Genomic DNA, 20,787 nt, shown 5'->3' with positions numbered 1-20,787 from the left:
AGGTGGTGAAGCATTTATGGTTTCTGTGACCAAACAAAGAAAACAGTGGCACCTGCTAGCATAATCTGAAGTGTTGAAGCTTTGGTTCCTAATAAATTCTGGAAGTATATATTTTTATTTCATTTCACACAGCGTTTTGAGCACTAAGTGTTTTGGCTTGAAAACCTGAAATGATATGGAGGATAAACGTGTTGACAGGTTTCAGCTGTAGGTTGTACTGGACTACTGGGAGAAACAGGAATTTTTATATTGGGAGATTAAGTGAAGACGTAACCAGTTTTCAATATTGTGGCTACTGTATCACTCCATTACGTCACACATTTCTGGGGTTTGTGTTGACATGCAACCAATAAACCATTAACGTACCTTTTGGCCCAACTGGCCCTGGGTCTCCTTTGTCTCCCTGAACGCCGTCGGATCCAGCTGATCCTTTAATTCCCCGTGGACCTTGCATTCCCTTTTCTCCTGCGAATCCTGAAACAAAAACACATCATGGTAAATCCAACCAATGCTATTTGACATTTTGTGAGATCTAGAGATAACCTCCAGGAATCCAACCAAATGTGGTTGTTGAAGCTATTTATCTTATTCCCTTGTTGTGTTTTACTAATGTTGAGTTGGTATATTTTAACCAGTAGTAGTCAGGATTTTTCAGCAGGTGTTATTTGTGGGTTGGAAGCTGAAATTCAGTTCGAGTTTCATTGTGTTTTTATTTTTTTTTACAAACAATTCAGAACAAGCTTAACTCTAGGTTTAACCCTTTATGCATGGGCATACTTTTAAGTCTAGATTTGCAGCCTAAACCAGAAACTTTAAGTTTTTTATTAGAAAAAAGGTGAAAAAATTATTAAAAAGAACAAGAGATAAATGTTTAAAATAAAACAAGTTAAAAAATGTCAACACAAAGAACATAAATCATGAAAAAATATCATTTTAATAATATCCAATTGGACAGTAGTAGAAGCAAAATGGGTTTGCTCTGCATGTCGATCTAGCCATGCTCCATTGGGACTTCCGCAGCCCTGGGCAGTTTGGTAGTGTGCCAATCACAGTGCTTTATTGGTTTGGTGGGCCAATCGCGGCGTTCTATAATACAATACTATAATACTATAATCCAACCAGAAAAGCAGTAGATGCTATATCGTTATGTCCAACTTTTAAAATATGCAATAACAAAAAGAAAAACCACTGGTTCACGTAAACTCTTGAGAGAGAAATAATCAGTCAGTTACCCTTCTTTTCTTTGGGATTTGAATAAACAACTTCTATTTGTTAGATACAATATATGTGCAGCATTTAACCTGGGAAAAAGGTTAAGGCAAAAGGTTTAACAACTCATTCTATGCCGTTCAGATTTTTCAAAGACTGCAAAGGGCCTTTTTAACCTTTTACCAAATCCTCTACACTGAAACATCAACATTGTTTGCCTTGCTACAAACAAAATCTCATTTATTTTCAGGTTTTTCTCAAAAGTGTGCTCAAGTGTCTCAAAATCAGTGGGGTAATGACTTATTGATTGCACCGCTGAAGAGAGCTTAATTATTTTCAAATGTGCTCCAATATGCCCTAATTACAAAATTGTGATGACTCAGAAATGTAAATGAAATTATTTGACTGAAAGCATTAGAGGCAGAAACACAATAAACCCCATGATGGATGGAGTTGTTTAACTCAACAACCTGATGGGAAAGTTCCATCAGTCATAGTTTGGATCTAGAGCAGAAGAGTTCCTCTGCAGTTCGGTCCAACTGGATCATTCAACAGGAGGGAAAAAGAGGCTGGATGTGGTGAAAGATACTTCTGGCTCCGATGCAAACGGAGTAACATAAGTGTGAGCTGCGCAATACAAGCAAATGGTCCAAACATGAGCTTGTAGAACAGGAACGGAACGCTGCATCCATAAAAAAACGGCTAGGGAGGGAGCTTCCTTTTCCTGCACATTATTCACAATCACACTCGGATTCTGACTGGCAACTTTACACAAACTTAATACCAGCGAAACAGAAATGAGACTTTTTAATTACTAAAACAAAAAAAAAAGAAAATACATTCATCACTTCTCTACACCTGCTTGTTTCTGTTCAGGGTTTTGGTCTGTGAGAGAACAGCTGAGTACTCGGATACGCACAAGGGGAACCCACCAACTTAACACAGAGAGACCAGCTGGGAATCAAACCCAAGACCTTTTTACTGCCTGCCAAGTTACCAGTAAACCCACAGAACTAGTGAAAAGGGCTCATTTCTCCCAAACCATGGGTAAAAAGCCAAATAAACGAGGGCATGATGAGAACTCAAACAGCTTTTAACTCCTAATAAAAGCTGCTTTTATCATGTTAGAACTTATTTTTATTTATTGTAACAATTACAGTAAAATATGTTATTTTAAATAGAGATGTCCCGTTCTGATATCGATATCGATATGTATTGGATTATATCGGACTGCATCAAAAATCTCTGATATTAGCAGTCCGTTAAGGTTCACATTTTTGCAACCAATAGTTTTTTCACACTTACTGTTATTGGCTCTTGTTCAACGATTGAGTAATATCACTTGATCAAGCCTTTCATACATTCCACACTGCAATATAGGTAAAAGTATGCATGATTTGTGCTGATATCGGATCGGATTGATATCGGTACCGGTCACTACTGAAGGCTGCCACATCGCTATCATATCGGAAGTGAAAAAGTTCTATCGAGATATCCCTAATTTTAAATAACATTCCTACGCCATTTTTTGCCACCATGCTGCCTAAAAAAAAAAAAACGGAAACAAAACTAACACATCTGACAAACTGCACACTATTTAACAATTAATGGATGATTAATAATATTCGGCCTTTAATCCACATTTACGTCTTTCTTCTGACTCACTAGGCTTCAGCTACTGACAGCAAACTGAAAGACATTAGCGTAGGCATCTTTGATCATTTCCAACATTTCTGGACATTCTCTTTCGAAAACAGTAACAGAATAATCACAGCCACCTGGAAACCACCAGGAACTCCTCTGACTTTCATGGCTGTGAGTCAGGAAACACAAGAAATGTGAGACAGATTTGGGAGGCATTGGAAACCTTTGAAACAAAGTTGTGACTGGCTGGAGACAAAAACAAAGAATCTAACATTTGGACAAATGAAACAAGGATAAATGATAAAGAAATTAAAACACATTTTGATGAAGTTTCAACAAAAACACGGCTGTCGCAATTAATTTAAAATGACTTAATTGCCTTCTGTATTAATTCAGTGTGATTCCACCACGAAATGTGGAAATTTTGTGTAATTTTTGGTGTTTCCAGTTTCTGCCCAGTGTGAAACTGGCAAAAAAAAAAACTTGTGAAAAACACATTTTGTAGCTGTTTTTTCTTGTACTTAAAAGCTAAAACAACTAAGATAACATCAGTCTTTTGGCGCACTTGAAGCTAAAACAAGTTAACCTTAATAGTCACCAGATTTTATTGTGCACCTCAGAGCTGTTGCCTAGTTTTAATGTTAACTATTCAAAAACCTTTTCTTTTTTTCCCCTTTTTGTTAGAAATTGTTTTCATTCCCACTTTCCTGGAACCGTGGCAGCATATGCGGAGTTGCCTTTCAGCAGGAAGACAATGCTTCTTGGAAATGTTCCAAAGTCGGGAATGTACGATGGATGATGACAGCAGACGACCTGCAGGCTGATGATTCAAGAGGTACCAATATGGAGGGGGGCCCAGAACATCTGGATTCATACGGTTGTTGTTTGTGTTGTGTGGCCTCCTTTAAAAAATTAAATAAAAATAATTTCTGGGTCCTGAGCTGGTAATCCCCTCCGGATAAAGGGTTAGATCGTTTTTTACAGAACTTTTTAGTGAGATGAAGATGGATGATGCATCCCACTGGCTCTGGCTGAAAATAAATCCCCACCCAAAGTCTGGAACTTGTTACTTTTATATATTTATCTACAGAACCATTCAGTCTCCACGCTCACCGCTGTATTAATGCATCTGAACAGCCGGGGAGTAGAAGTGTGATTTTAAATATAAATACACAGATAGACGACTGAGTGCTTAAATGGATATTTCATCCAATATTTACCCAAACAAAACCCCTTTGAATGTTAGCTGAATTTCTATTTCTAATATTAACTATTAGTTTTAAATATACAGTCTGTGTCTCACCCAAGCCCCCATAATTCAGGTCTGAAATTGAAGCCAACACGGAAGTGTGAAAAATTGCAGTTCCACCCTCATCCACTAGGGGCTGGTGTCAGAAACGAGCAAATCCTCATTGACTCCCATGTTAAAAATACCAATTTCACGGCAGAAATAAACATGTTTACAGCCTGGTTCCAAAACATGTTTTAGGTTTAATAGATCTAGTTTACACTCATGACAACTCTGAGGGGGGTGAATTTTTTTGTCACTCTTCTGTTTAAGTGTATTAAATGCCTAAAATTCTGAATAATTAATGAGCATTAGACCCACGTGACCACAGAGCTAGCTCCGGGGAAAGGCCTCAGTCTGAGCCTCGGCCTCTCCTGAAAACTGTTCCGCCATTTTCAGTCTCTCAACTTAGACCATTGGTTGTAGCATTTGTGCATTCTTTTTGGATATTTGTTGGACAAAATGACTTGCTGTGGTATTAACTGCATTAATAGAGCACCCAAGGAGTCTCCACTTCATTTTTTTTGGTAAGTAAAATTATATTTTTCTATTTTAGGTCACTGTTGCTCTTGCACTAGCTGAGCTTAGATTTTAACATGTACTCTTTAACCATGAAATTTAAATGTAACAGGGTAAAACCCAGTGCATTTAACAAAACGCTGCATTTTTGAAAATGGGTTGAAATATAACATGTTGGTGGAGCTGGGTTCTGACTATTGGTGTGGTCCCCTCCCCTCCCCGCAGCTCGGTGCCTCTCTGATCGCAGCGGCGCTTGTCTGCTGCGCGGCTGCCGGCTTGTGGAGCTCTCGGGAGACCTCAGTGTGTTCCACCCGGTTTTACGCAGCGGTCAGCCCGGCATATCTCTGACTCAGAAGCTCCGGTGTTGTGCACAGTTAACTCTGGTTGTAGCTAGGTAGCTACCTCCATTAGCTTAGCTCCCACCTCAGCATTAGCTTTGGGTTAGTTTGTAGCTACATTGCTTCAGTTCGACGGGTGTCGCCATTTGATCCCAGCCTTACAGCCCCGCCCTCAGCACCACCTCTTTTCCCTTTTTTGGAATTGTCTGGGCTTGATGGAACCTGTGACATGGTCAAAATGGCGGTGGTGGCCACCTCCCATTTTGGGACAAAAACTTATAATTGGAGCCTATGGAAACAAATTGTCCAGTATATATGTCGATGGTCTCACCTCTTAAGCCTGTGAACCCAGGGACCCCCGGGGGCCCCAGATCTCCAGGGTCGCCCTTTTCACCCTTTGGCCCTGGAGGTCCTGCACACAGAACAAAAGAGCAGTTTTTTTTCTGCAACACGTTTTTACAGCCAACACTCAAATGTGTACATGTAAGATATTCCAAGATTAAATAAAAATATTGAAATACACCATCTTTTAAAAAGTTCTCCGTAAAAAAGCCAGTTTCTCATCAGTTTTACATAACTTTAAAATATATCAGTGAATTTAACTGTCCAAATGATCATTTTTAAGTATTAATAAAAGCTCATTTCATTTGAGTAAGTCTAAAGAGGTCAGAAGCAGGCAGTTCATACTGAGTTTACGTTAAAAAAAGAGCTTGAAGGTTTTTTCTTTAGGAAATTGGAATAAATATGACGTGAGGATCTTCATAATTACATTACTTTTGGATGTTTCTTCCTGAAGAAATTGTGTTGTCATAAAGATGAGATATTTAATTATTTCAGAAATTTGAGTTCATGCAGTAAAACTGTTGAGGTCATCATATTAATGGATTTTATCACACACTTTAAGTGACATAACAACCAAATAAAAGCCAAACTGGATTTGACAACCAGTCTAAGGAGTCAGTCCAAGCGTTTGTTCAGAGGAAGAGCTCACCACAGAGAAAATTCTGGTCACAATGAAAGCCACATGTTTCACAAACTGGACCACAGCACAGATTGTGGGAATGATTAGAAACTCAAGACTTGTTATTGTCCATCAGTTAAGACCCTTCAGAGCTTTCACTTGCAGGTTTCTGGTGCTGGCTGGCATTTAAATACAAATCTGAAGCTGTGAAAACACCAGAGAGACGTTTCTGTCATGTTTTCACAGCTTTTTCGGCATTTCATTGTCACTAGCACAACTCGAGGACAACATAACTGACATAACTTCATTTGAGAACGCAGGCTATTAAACCACAATTTTTTAGTTTTTAGGGTTTCACAAATAATGCTTAAATAGTTAGCTTATCACCAAGGGACAAAAGATAAAATCTGCTAAAGCTAATCAAGCATGAATTCATACCTAATTTACAAAGTCATGTTTAAGCAGGGCCGTGCAGAGACCTTTGAAGGGGTGGGTGCTCAAAGTTAATAAATGGGCACATATAGAGCAAATTTTTTAAACAGATTTACGATCCAACAAGTTGGAAAATTCAGATAATGAGATCCTTGGGTTCAAACAACCATATAAACTAGAAAAAATATGTAATTTTGTGTCATTAATTGAGGGTAATGTTAGTTCATAAGTAATTGTTTGAGTTTTTAAAGCTGACGTATTTCTAGAGATGTTACAACCACATTTTTGTCCAAGTTGTTTGAGTTTTGATTATCTTCCAATACTGAGTCCTGTTCCGATACGAGCTAATAATGCAATGTGTTACAAAAAAAAAGAAGATAATGGAAGAACACACAAGTTGTCCTTCTGTCAGTATTTGTTATTTTACTCTTTTAGCCTTAAAAGCCACTCATTCAGGAAGTACATTGAACAGTAATCAAGATTCAAAATAATTTGTCATTGCACAGGTGTACAACAACATTGCGCTCACTAAAGACAGCTCATGTAAGAGGTGGTAAAATATGAGTAAAATAAAATAAGTAGAATAAATGCGACCATGTGAAGTTATCCGGTGTGATCTGCAGCTATGGTGGCTGGGGTCTTTTTCTGTCTGTGGGAAATTCCTGATCCAATTCCATGATCTCACTCTGAGCTTCACTCTAAAAACCTGAGAGCTCTGCTACCAACCTAACATCATCCTTTACACAATATCAGAGTGAATACCACCTTCTCTCCTTATGAGGGCACACACACACACACACACACAAACACACACACACACAAACACACACACACACACACACACACACACACACGTTTTATGTCCTTTTGGAAACCATTGGAATTATTTTAATTCGATCAGTCATTCAGAAGTTATGACGCGGAGAATCTAGAGTAAGAAATAACATGAGGTTCTTGTGTTTTTCTAGTTTCACTTCAGAAGTCCCCCATGTTCGCTTTTCTGTCTGATATGCTAACTCTGCTCGACATACACACTAACCACAGACTCAAATGTTAATGTAAACAAAAGCTCTGAGGTTAAAATTCATCCAGCTGACGTGATGCAGGCTGAATAAAAACTTACAGGTGGATGAACGCAGACTCCTACCGACAAGCAAAACACCGGTCTGTCGTCTCCATGGCAGCGAGTTAGAGGGACAGCCAACCACACGTTAGTCTGACGTGGCAGAACCAGTCAGTGAGCTTGTGGGCGGGTCTAAGGGAAAATAGGCTTCAGCTTGAGGAGGCTGTCTCCGCATGGTCCTTGTGCCTGCACCGTATCCAAGTATGACAGTTTTGAACGGTAAAATCTGACGAGAGACCGGAAAAAGGGCACTTTGGGCACCAGCTCAAGCACCACCCACCCCCCTCTGCACCTGCCTGTGTTTTAGTGGAAACAAGTGAGCTTTGAATGCATTTTTCACATAGTAAAAATCCTGCAGCATGGTTAAAAATCACCTTTTAATTACACTAAAGTGAGCAGCAAATGTAGTTTTTTCATTTTTTATTACCAATGATTGTCCCTCTGAGTCATCACCATCATGAAACGGAGTCATGTAATGGTCCTTTAGTTTTTTTTTTTAAAGTCATTTAAACTACACAACAGTTACTACAGTCTCATTCCTTCATGATGAACATCCAAGGAATGGACATCAAGAGAGTAGAACCCTACAAATATCTGGGCGTTCACCTGAACAATAAACTGGACTGGCCTCACTACTGACGTTCTACAGGGAGGGCCAGAGCAGGCTTTACCTCCTGAGGAGACTGCGGTCCTTTGGATTAAAGGGGACACTCATGAAGACCTTCCATGACTCTGGGTATGGTGTGGCCTGTTGGAACAGCAGCATCACAGAGGGAGAAAGGAAGAAGCTGGACAGGTTGAGAAAGAAGTCCTGCTCTGTCCTGGGCTGTCCTCTGGACTCAGTATGAGAAGTGGAGGACAAGAGGGTGCAGGCAAAACTCAAATCAATACTGGACCATGAGTCACACCCCCTGCAGGAAGCCCTGTCTGCTCTGGAGAGCAGCTTCAGTGACAGACTGGTCCATCCTCACTGTATGAGGTAGAGATACCACAGGTCTTTTCTTCCTGCTGCTGTTAGACTTTATCTAATAACCCATTCATCTGTAACATTCCACTGCAAATGGCATCACCTACAGTACATGTGCAATACCACTGCAACTACTACTATCATTATTTGCAATAATTATCTTGATTATCTTATTTACAATGATACTATCGTGTGATATCTTTTGTGTACTACTGCTGCGATCTGTCCTTGAGCTGTTGCAGTTTCCTCACTGAGGGACAAATAAACGTATATTCTTATTATTACCATACCATACCAACTTTATTTCCATAGCACACTACTTTGTGACAAAGCACAGCTGTAAGCCTCCGCTGAAAGGTGCAAGGCAGTCCCAAAGACACCTGGTTTCATAAACACAGATGCAAACATTGTTAGCATGTGTCTTCACAGAAGAGAGCACTGACACTTCCTCTAAGACATACGTTTAAATAAAACGGAGGTCTTGCTGTTAAACATTCAGGGTTTCCCCCAGCGCTTTATAAGCCTGGCGGCCCGCCAGGCTAAGCGTCATACCCCGCCCCCCTCCCCGACCTTACCATGTCCGCTGACACTAACGGCTCAACGAAAGTAGAGCCCTCCATCAGCTGATACTGGTGAGAAACAGCAGCAGAACGTGTATAGAACGTGTGCAACTCCCCCACCCCAACCCCCGATGGCCGAATCCGCCAGACTTAATTCATTTTCTGGGGGAAACCCTGATTTTATCAGAAATCCCTTTAAAAAAAAAAGAAAACTTAAAAAATGTGCTGCTAATTAAGTGGGTGTGTGCGCGCACACGCACGCACATGTGTGTTGGGTTGGGTCCTCCCCCTCCCCCGAGATGGAACAGAAGTGTTTTTGCCAGTACAGGAGGAACTAAGATCCACCCAAGGCCCACGCCCTCTTACCGACAGCATACAAGCCAGGACCCAGTCCCCGGCCCAGCTCAGATCTGACTTAAACTAAATCAGGAAAGTTAAAGAATAACAGAAGTCTGGCCTTCACAAACCTCATATTTGCCTTTCTGTGAAAAACCGTGTGTCAGATTTGTGTAGATGAAAAAATAGTTTGAAACAATAGTTTAATGCAACACGTGTGGCATCAGGATGTCAGCTGAGTCAGAACATAAACAGCCTAAATAAGAAAAAGAGAATGAAGTGAAAAGTCACCGTGGGAAGAGGAGAAGAGACAAGAATGAACATGGATGGAGATGTAAAATTTGTCTTGGCTTAGGTGGGATCAGAACAAACAAACTGGCTCGGGATCTAAAGCTGATTTGGGTTTTTGTTTTGGATGTAGGTTCTAAATTTAACCCACAATTGTTTGCAGGCTCAGGAGAAACGGCGTCCCACCCACACGAGCAGCAGACCCCAACATCAGGGGTCCAATTTAGTTTGAGTAGACATCAGTCCTTTTGGGCTGCCAGCATTACATCATGGCATACCTATTCTGATTTTAACAAGCCTGAGAAGTCATTTGGTACATTGGCAATGAAAACCGTGCTTGGACTAATCGGGTCTGAGCAGATTGAAAGAGGAACGTACGAGGTTGCTTAATACTCCGAGGTCGTAATCCTGCGATGTAAAATGAAGTTGCATGCTAAAGCCACTTTCAGTCAATCAGGCTGCAAACATGCTTCAGATGAGCTGGTGGTAAAGTGCTTCCCATAGAGATTAATCATGCAAAATGTTTCTAATGTGAGGATGTTTTTCTTTGTTCGTGTTACATTGTACAGAAGTCTGCTTTGGGCACTTTAGTCAACCGGGAGGAGGCTTTCCAAATGCATTCCTACAGTCAAAGGCACAAAGACATCCCTGAAATGTTCAAGATAATTTCCAGCGGGGGCTGCGGTGTAAGAACAGATCTCTGCATCAGACAGAATGGACTTTCATCGATTCTGTCCAGGCTCAGTCTGAAACTGACTCTAAACAGAGCAGGTAAACCTCTGCAGAATTCATAGAGTGGCTGTGAGTTAACAGTGGTGGCTTCTATATACAGGTCCTTCTCAAAAAATTAGCATATTGTGATAAAGTTCATTATTGTCTGTAATGTACTGATAAACATTAGACTTTCATATATATTAGATTCATTACACACAACTGAAGTAGTACAAGCCTTTTATTGTTTCTAATATTGATGATTTTGGCATACAGCTCATGAAAACCCAAAATTCCTATCTAAAAAATTAGCATATCTTGAAAAAGTTCTCTAAACAAGCTATTAACCTAATCATCTGAATCAACTTGTCATGTTCTGCGTCCTGTGTCCTCCTCATGTATCTCCTATTCAGCGTCCCTGTGCTCCTGTCTTGTTCTGTGTCCCTCTGGTCCCCAGCCCCTCCTGTTCTCTCTCCAGGTTCTCCTCTTGTGTCTTCTTTATTATCCCCAGCTTTCTCTAGGCATCCCTCAGATGTCCTAATCACTCCCTGTTAGTCCCTACTAGATTTTATATTAGTGCTCCTCATCCCTCTAGTGATTAGTTGTTTATATTTGCCCTCAGTCTCTAAGTTCAGTTGTCCGTGTTTTATAGGTTTAAGTTTATCTGCCCTCCTGCTTGTTTCTTTCCCCCATTTAGTTTATTCAATGCACCTGCCTTCCCTCCAGCTCTCACTACTCACACCTGTCACCTGTTCCCCTGATCACCTCCCTCTGTGTTTAAAAACCCTGTCTTGTCCTTAAGTGTTTGTCAGTCCATTGTATGTGTCTGTGCTGTTCTGTTCCCTCTTGTCTTTTGCCTGAGTCCGTGCTCATGTTTTGAGCTCCTGTTTTGTTTTTGTCCTGCTGGATTAAGCCTCTGCCTTAAAAATAAAGAAATTACTTCTTTACATCCGCTCCTGTCTAGAGTGATCTGGTGTTCTGCGTTTTTGGGTCCTAACCTCCTGCTCAGCGTGACACAACTAATTAACTCTAAACACCTGCAAAATATTCCTGAGGCAAAAACTCCCAGCCTGGTTCATAACTCAAAACCGTAATCATGGGTAAGACTGCCAGCCTGACTGCTGTCCAGAAGGCCATCATTGACACCCTCAAGCAAGAGGGTAAGACACAGAAAGAAATTTCTGAACGAATAGGCTGTTCCCAGAGTGCTGTATCAAGGCACCTCAGTGGGAAGTCTGTGGGAAGGAAAAAGTGTGGCAGAAAATGCTGCACAATGAGAAGAGGTGAGCGGACCCTGAGGAAGATTGCGGAGAAGGACAGATTCCAGACCTTGGGGGGCCTGCGGAAGCAGTGGACTGAGTCTGGAGTAGAAACATCCAGAGCCACCGTGTACAGGCGTGTGCAGGAAATGGGCCACAGGTGCCGCATTCCCCAGGTCAAGCCACTTTTGAACCAGAAACAGCGGCAGAAGCGCCTGACCTGGGCTACAGAGATGCAGCACTGGACTGTTGCTCAGTGGTCCAAAGTACTTTTTTCAGATGAAAGCAAATTTTGCATGTCATTCAGAAATCAAGGTGCCAGAGTCTGGAGGAAGACTGGACAGAGGGAAATGCCAAAATGCCTGAAGTCCAGTGTCAAGTACCCACAGTCAGTGATGGTCTGGGGTGCCATGTCAGCTGCTGGTGTTGGTCCACTGTGTTTTATCAAGGGTGGGGTCAATGCAGGAGATTTTGGAGCACTTCATTTTTCAGCACGACCTGGCACCTGCTCAGTGCCAAAACCACTGGTAAATGGTTTACTGACCATGGTATTACTGTGCTCAACTGGCCTGCCAACTCTCCTGACCTGAACCCCGTAGAGAATCTGTGGGATATTGTGAAGAGAAAGTTGAGAGACGCAAGACCCAACACTCTGGATGAGCTTAAGGCCGCTATGGAAGCATCCTGGGCCTCCATAACACCTCAGCAGTACCACAGGCTGATTGCCTCCATGCCACGCTGCAGTGAAGCAGTCATTTCTGCAAAAGGATTCCCGACCAGGTATTGAGTGCACAACTGAACATAATTATTTGAGGGTTGACTTTTTTTGTATTAAAAACACTTTTCTTTTATTGGTCGGATGGAATACGGTATGCTAATGTAATGAGATAGGAATTTTGGGTTTTCATGAGCTGCACGCCAACATCATCAATGTTAGAAACAATAAAAGGCTTGTACTACTTCAGTTGTGTGTAATGAATCTAATATATATGAAAGTCTAATGTTTATCAGTACATTACAGACAATAATGAACTTTATCACAATATGCTAATTTTTTTAGAAGGACCTGTACATGTTCCTGGTAGTTCATCAAAGTGAGAGAGATTAATTTACCACCTAAAATAACTAGAGAACTCTTAACTTGGACTAGATTTGCTGCATACAAGATTGGTTTCCATGGCATCAGTTTTACATCTTGTTTTGCTTCTCTGTGTTGTTTGAAGTGACTGCATTGGTTACTAAAAGCCCTTCACAATGTTGCTGTTCCCAGGAGATTTTCTTGTGTTCATAAACTTAAATGAGACGGTACCCACAAAGAGGAAGATGCTAGAACATCTAGTGTGTCTGAGTTCCAGGGAAATTGACCTAGAGTCATTAAAAAGGACATAATCCCATCCCACTGTGCACCTCTTCTAACACTGATGAAACTCAGCTTCCCCTTTCTGCTGAATCGACACTCACGTGTCTGCAGTTACCTTCTAAGGTTGTGAGATTCTTGAGAGTCATGGATTGCTCCCAGTCTTTCAGACGGAGGTCTTCTGTGATCGTGTTCAGGATTTCCATCTCGTTCCTCAGCTGGGCCTCCGTGTGGATGTGCGTCACCCACAAATTGCTGGTGTCTTCTGTGATGTTGCTGATCTGGATCTGAGCAGATCAAGTTCACAAATAAAGACTTAGATGAGAAGGCTACAGCTCAGAGGGAGGCTTGGTACTCAGGCTGCTTTAGTGTGAGCTCTGTTGAGGAACAAACCTGTAAGTCTTGAATTTTTAGGTGATGAACACTGACGTCGTTGCTGAAGGTGTGATTGACAGCTCCAACTGTCCAGTTGACCTCATCCAGTTTTTCTCTTAGCCCGTTTAAATGTCCTGATGTTTCCCTGGAGTCCAGCCAGAAACAGATGGGACCATATTCTATAGCTGATAAAACTCAACAGACGTTGATGGACGAAGGTCTACCTGAGCAGGACGTCGTGGTCACGGAGCCATCTGGAGGTGCGTGACACCTCTGAGATCAGATTTGTCAGGTTTCTACCTGCCGAGCTGGCAAGCGAGGACAACCTGTCGTCCAGCTGCACCAGGTAGCCCTCTGACTGAAGGGAGTGACTCTGGAGGCTCCTCAGCTCCAACTCCAGGCCCTGCATGGAATGCAACAATGTTTATAGCAAAATACTATGTTTTAGCTTTAAAGTTCCACATTTTTATCATGTTTTCCGTTTACTGGTAGTCATCTGCAAGGGCAGCAGTCCTCGCAAGGAAGCCGACACCATCCCATCCCCAGCAACCTCTACTGTCCCTTCTGTTGGAACCCTGGATAAATCTTGGGCCGTCTGGGTTAGCCTGGGCACCTCCTGGCAGCAGGACACGCTGGAAACACCCTTGGAGGTGTCCAGGAGGAATTCTTAACCAATTCCCACAAATTCTGGCTTCATGCTCAGTCTATCATCCCATCTCTTAGGCTGAGCCTAGCTCAAGAAACTCCTTTCAGCTGCCGGTCTTTACAGTCTTGTCTCATGACCATAGGTGGTAATTTGAATAAAGATCGACCACTTAATCGAGAGCCTCTTCACCACAACATACTGGTTGAGTCTGCTTGTCAATCTCCCTTCTTCCCACATGGAAGCACACTGAAGTGCAGTGTTGCATCACGCCACAAACACAGCTGTGACTCATTTCCACTCCTGGTTTCTTAAGCTTCGTCTAACAGTCAAAGAGACAGAGCACAGATAGCCCTTGTGATCTTGTGTAGTACCTTGATGAGGATCTCCAGCCTCTGCAGCCAGTTGCTTTGGTTCTGAAAGATGTTTTCCAGTTTCCAAATGTAATCCAGCAGGTCAGCCTGAGTGGACTCCTCGCCCAGGGCGTGCTGGAGCAGATTAGAGTGCTCTGAGATCCGAGTCACGTTCTCTATTGACACCTCCGGACGCCTCGGGGACACCTGGGAACGAGAAACTGGAGAGAAATTGAGAAAAGATGAGTGAGCGATTTATTCTCAGCATTGAATTAAAGATCCCTCAGCCCCAGCAAAAGCCCCTAAATCGGGTTTCATTTAATATCAATCACAACTGCCAGCGTGGAGTGAGCCAGTGCTGTAATGCTGTGCAGATGTTGACTCAGTCGCCTGCGCTGATTCTGATTGTCTGCTCGTGCTGAATGTATTGTTATTTCAAATCAAGACCTAAATAGTTTCACGAGTTTTGTAACATGGCTCAGCTTGAAGCTGTCTGTGTTCGAATGTGTCTCTTTGTGGAAAATATGTCTTCATTTGGACTCCTGTTGAAGGTGGCCTCTGCAGACTTAGCACAGTTGTTGCTAAAAATATGACGTATGAACTGCGCACTTCTTACTCTTGAACTGTTATTTATTTGTATTCCTGTTTTTGGACATTGATGTTCATAATTTATTCATATATTTTTTAGTATACCAAAACTCCTGTACCAGAGCAAAAATATGTTCTCATAGTAGCTGCATCAAAACATGCCACAATCATAAAACACTGGTGCATGTGAGTCTACTTTTCACTGAGAAGCCGTGTTGTTCTTTTTGAAATACGATTGGTCACCCTGAGTTGCACATGCATGCTCCGTCCATCCAGAAGGGGCCTGCGGGCCGGACCTGCCCGCCTACTGAGTACCACTGCTCTAAGTCAGTGAGTGTGCGACTCCACTTTCAAGCTGATGGAGAAGTACAAATCACCTTAAGACCTTCCAAAACATAGTTTAGGATAAATATCAGATTGTAAAGAAAGTTGATCACTTGACTGCAAAATAAAAGAATGGTGCTGAAATTATCCCGGACTGTTCGACTCAGACAAAAAGCATTCATAGTTCAGCACAGTCAAAGTCAAAAGTTCGACTTCATACAGCTGAATGTGTTCAGTTTGTCATCTGGCATTGTGTTGGTTGGGGGAATTCTGAAAATATTGTTTCATGACAAACTAAAAAAACCACAAGACATTTGTAAAAACCACAGAGGAAAGTCTATCAGAGGAATGAGTTTTGAGGTGAAAAAGGGAATAAAACACCACCCAAACAGGGCCTTTTTCATTGAGCAATTAGAGTTTTGATTGACAGAAAAAATTAGATAACAAATGATCCTGCTCTCTCTTTGCAGACATGATATGTTCCACCTTATGAACTGGACAAGCATGTAGATAAATTGAAGCAGACAGTGTGAGAACCGGGTCGGCGTGACCTGCATTTAATGTCACATTTACTGACAGTTAACAAACTGCAGCTGAGCCTCCGTTAGCTCGTGTTCTACTGGCACCAAGTCTTGTCCAAGTTCTCCACCGTTACTAATGAGAAAAAGCTCCTCGGATTTAATGTTATGTTGAAATCTTGCTGCATGGCAACGGCTCGATTTACAGCAAGATCATTTGAAACCAGATCTTTAGCGTTGCACAGTGACAACGTCTCGCCAACGCCGTGTGAGAAATAAAAAAAAACCCAAAACCAAATGGATAAAACAGGAATTACTGTGGAAAGTTAATTTCCTTCATATGTTTCTCTGCACTGATATCACACACTGATCCTCCTTTTGTGGATGTAAAAAAGAAATAAATGTGTGTATGTGCAAGCAGGGGACCAAAGAGAGAGAAAAAACACCAGGATGACCTCAGACTCGAGAAAAGGGCCACAAACCCACCCTCTTTCAAACAGACCATCTCAATTACTGCTCATTATGTGTGTTAGGTTTGCTCCTAATGACCTGAAACGCTAAATAAATGCAACCTCTCAAACACACGGGCTGCTTTACTGTTAACGGGTGGCGTGTCAGCTATTTTTTCTAAAGAACACACAGACAGTAAAAGATCATTTGTCAAATGTGGCTCGGCTTAAAAAATGAGAGTGAATTTTGAAATAAAAGAATTTAAAAAATCTTTTAATTGCATGTGTTTTAGTCATTACTCTTCATTTCTGATGTCACCTCAGTTAAAACTGATGAGAAACAGCCTGCAAAATAAAACAAAACACATTTCTGAACTATTCATTTCAAACTTTTTGTATTGTTGAGTTTCTGGGTTTCTATGCCAGCCCACACCTAGAGGACACACACGTAGATGGCGACACGGCAGCAACATTCAATACACATCAGTCCTAATTTCACAGCTTCACGGTTTCTGAGGTCTCCTGTGGCGACTCACAAACGAGGGACAGTTTATCCACTTATGTATCAAATGTTGGGAGAGCAGGCCAGCCCAACAGCTGGACTTGACTGTGCAACACGAACGGATCCCAGATTATCTGTGCATGTAATTCTGCACCTTATCTGCACTGCTGTTTGGACTCAGTGTTGCTAACAAGTCAGTTTTCTGAACAAACAGGCAAGAATTGCGCAACATGACCAAACTAGAATAGCTTATAATCTATATTTATGCCACCATTAAATATTCCATTAAACTAGGGCTGCACTATATTAGGACAACCTGCGATATGCGATAACAGTGGTTAATATTGCGATGATGATATTACTTGTGATAAATGAAAACTTATCTCAGGAACAAAAATAATAAAAAACAAAGAAATATAAAATGACAAAAAATCATAAAAATGAGAAAAGCAAAAATGTGAGGAAAGGGGAAAAGAAAATGAACTAGAAAAGGCAATCAGTGGATCCAAGGAAAAGCTGAATCAGCAGAAAGAGCAGGACAAAGCTAACTCAGGTGTTTGCTAACCATCAAAATTAAGTGCCGTCCGCCTCGGGGGTGGGCATCTAACCTATGAGAACCCACCCATTTGGCCAAATGGGTGAAGAGCTCTATTTGATTTGTTAAAAAAAAAAACATCATGCTTCCATTTGATTGACAGAACGCATTATGTGTAGCAAACATTTGAACTGACCATTCATTACGATATTTATCTGTTCTTTGCAATATGCATATTGCGCATGCTGATGTCGCGATAACGATATATTTGCGATATATTGTGCAGCTCTACATTAAACTAAAGTTTAAAAGGCTCCTAAAGTCAAAACCACATTTAACTTGATGTGGTTGGATTTAGGCAGCTTGGGATGTCAAATGTACCAAAACCTTTGGTGCCGTTTCTGACCTGCTTTTTGATGAAAATTACCGTAGTAATTTTGTATTCGCCACGGAGAGATGTTTTGTATCAGCCCAATTCAATATTGGCAATATATAAATGTTGGTGGCAGTAATGTTAACCTCAGAAAAATGCTAGCCCGAGCTAATGCTAATGGTAACCCCAGCTAATACTAACGCTAGCCCCAGCTACTGCTGACATCCTTGTTGGATGAGAAGAAAACAGCTAAGAATGTCAGAGCACACACGTTCTAGGATGTACTGGGAATATCCAGAACTGAATACCAGATGGTTCCACAAGTTTCCCATTGAGTTATCTGGGTACTGCAGAGTTTCTAGCTTCGTGGAACCATCAGGGTAAAACAGCCAATCGTCATGCAGCTCGTTGAACATTCATGTCCTGGCTGAGTGGGTAGCGCAGACCAGTCTTTATTATGGGGTTGTGTTTGGCTGTTTATCAGGGCTCCTGGGCCGTTTGGAGCCCCAACAAAGGCTCACAGAACATCAGCAGAAAAAGCTTTGCTACTTCATAAACAGGATTTTTGCCCTGAGAATAGAAATTGAATTATTTTTTCCATCATGTCACACGAGTTAGACAGCTTTTCAGATTTAGTTTAGACTGTTTTGAGAACCTTTACTTCTGGATTTGTTGATAAACATCGCAGCTAAAAGGCACAACACTTCTCAAAGATGCCATTGTTCTGTTTGTTTATGCCCACATATGTTTTTGTGTCTGGTTTATTCAAATAAAATAAAAAAGGATCTGGAGTTTTGTCTTTTTTATTACGATAACCCCCTGTTTTGTTTCTTTCTGGTTCCTTTTACCCCCTCACACGAACAAACATCTAACAAGGAGGGCTTTAATTGTTCCCTGACTTGTTACGGTACACTTCACCTGAAACTAAAACTAATTTACATATCCTTATTTCAAAAATTAGAACCAGCATGTTTCACCAGCAGAAAGGGCCTTGTTCTGTCCCAGAACAAAGTGAGCAGAAAACAGGATGGTTTCCCATCCGTGTCCTCTGTTTACAGCACACACACACACACACGCACGCACGCACACACACGCGCGCACACACACACACACTTCTACAGAAGCTAGTTGGATTACGTCATGATCAGACAGAAGAAGGAGACAGAAGCAAGTCTCAGATCTGTAATCCTTTGAGGTCAAAGCCAACATGTTGCTGTGAGTATGTGTGTGTGTGTGTTCCTCACTCTTTTATTTATGTTGTTGAGACTTGAGCCCCTTTGCGGGTCATAATATCCGTGTATCTTCAGGTCAAAGGTTAACATTTAGTGACAAAGGTTGAAAGTCTGCAAAAAGTGAAAGTTTCACCTCCTAACCCTAATATTTAACCCCACCCTGAGCTCTGGGGGTCATTGTGGTGTTTTGCTTTTCTTTTGATGTGGAAGGATTTCTCTTTTTAGGAGGTCACTTCAAATTCATTCCATTCCATTCCATTTATTTGATAAAGCACATTTAAAAACAGCATGTGAGCTGACCAAAGTGCTGTACAGGGGTAAAAACATATAGGGTTAAAAGAATAATATAAAAGAATAAAACAACTAGAGCAAAACACAAAGAACCAACCATGAGAAGTCAATAAAATCAGTAAAAGAACAGTGTAAATAAACCATCGATAAAATTGCTAGGTAGTAAAAGCAAGAGAATAAAAGTAAGTCTTTAAGTGAGACTTAAAAACCCCAATGGAGGAGGAGAGTCTGATATTCAGTGGGAGATCATTCCAGAGTTTTGGAGCGCAGACAGAAAAAGCTCGTTCACCATGGGTTTTGCAGCGTTGACGGGGAATCTGTAGTAGGTGTAGGTCACCTGAATGGAGAGTCCTGCCTGGCACATAAGGAGTGAGTAACTCGGATATGTAGGGTGGTGCTAAGCCATTCAGCGCCTTAAAAACAAACAATAAAATTTTAAAACGTATACGGTAGTGCACAGGAAGCCAGTGAAGTCTTGCTAAAATTGGAGTGATGTGCTGACGATGGCCAGTATTGGTCAGAAATCTTGCTGTCGCATTTTGTATCAGCTGAAGGCGAGATAATGCGGCTTTTGAAATGCCAAACAGAATTGCGTTGGAGTAGTCCAACCTTGAGGTGATGAAAGCGTGAATGGTTTTCTCGAGGTGGCGCCGATTCAGAATGGGTTTTAGTTTGGAAAGACGTCTCAGCTGATAAAAACATGATTTAACCATGTGATTAACGTGAGGGTTCATTTTTAGAGCCACATCCATTTTAATTCCAAGATTAACAATTGTTTGACTAATTTTAAAAGGAAGAGCAGAAAAATCAGGAGCGGAGGAAGACGAGCCATTAGGAGTAAAAACAATAAACTCGGTCTTAAAATCATTCAGCAGCAGAAAATTTGCTGACAGCCAGTCTTTAACCTCACTCAGGCAATCAAGGAGCAGCTGGATGGAGGTAAAAGCCTTCAATGGAACATAAATCTGGCAGTCGTCCGCATAAAGATGAAAGTTAATGTTAAACTTCCTGAAGATTAGTCCCAGTGGAATAATATAAATGCTAAATAAAAGGGGGCCGAGGATAGACCCCTGTGGAACGCCCCAAGGAAGAGCAGCAGAGGGAGATGAACAGTCGTCCATTCTAACTCTAATAGACCTGTTATCAAAGTAGGAGCAGAACCAGTCAAGCGCGGATCCCTTAATGCCGACCAAATTCTCAAGGCGGGACAATAAAATGTCATGGTCAACTGTGTCAAATGCAGCTGAGAGTTATTCTAAATTCCTGAGATAATAAAAAAAATCAACACAATGATTTATTGGCTTCCTACATGAATGTGTCATTATTTGTGGCTTCCAGTGAGTACTAGGCAGACACTCTTAATTTAGGGCTGTTTTTCAATACTCAAGTTTGCTAGTACGTTTGTGTACTTGTCAAGTAAGTTCTAGGCAACTACAGCTGTAAATCTGTTCTACAGAGTACGAGAGGCATTTGGAAAAGAACCGTACTCCGTTACATCATGGCAACAAGTGCTGCTTTATGCTACATTTAAAAAAATAACCTGAAACAAAGATAAGTCTAGTTCATTCCTTAAATAAATAAAAAACAAAACAATGAATACATTATGTTCGTA

The 20,787-nt window shown here is 41.3% G+C and overlaps 1 protein-coding gene across 1 annotated transcript in view; it reads right to left on the bottom strand.

Moving 5' to 3' along the window:
* The window catches only part of scara5 (scavenger receptor class A, member 5 (putative)), a 70,760-nt gene that overhangs the window by 22,283 nt on the left and 27,690 nt on the right, over window positions 1-20,787 (bottom strand). The window contains exons 4-9 of the mRNA XM_015947594.3: window positions 14,385-14,584; window positions 13,592-13,770; window positions 13,386-13,512; window positions 13,111-13,279; window positions 5,330-5,410; window positions 367-474 (exon numbers count right to left, since the gene is read on the bottom strand). Coding sequence (XP_015803080.3) covers window positions 367-474; window positions 5,330-5,410; window positions 13,111-13,279; window positions 13,386-13,512; window positions 13,592-13,770; window positions 14,385-14,584 — 864 coding nt within the window. The remainder of the gene's footprint in view (window positions 1-366; window positions 475-5,329; window positions 5,411-13,110; window positions 13,280-13,385; window positions 13,513-13,591; window positions 13,771-14,384; window positions 14,585-20,787) is intronic.

This window comes from Nothobranchius furzeri, chromosome 2 (assembly GCF_043380555.1).
Source record: "Nothobranchius furzeri strain GRZ-AD chromosome 2, NfurGRZ-RIMD1, whole genome shotgun sequence".
Classification (NCBI taxonomy): domain Eukaryota; kingdom Metazoa; phylum Chordata; class Actinopteri; order Cyprinodontiformes; family Nothobranchiidae; genus Nothobranchius; species Nothobranchius furzeri.
The sequence above is the reverse complement of the archived record's forward strand: the minus strand, read 5'-3'. Positions and strand labels throughout refer to the sequence as shown.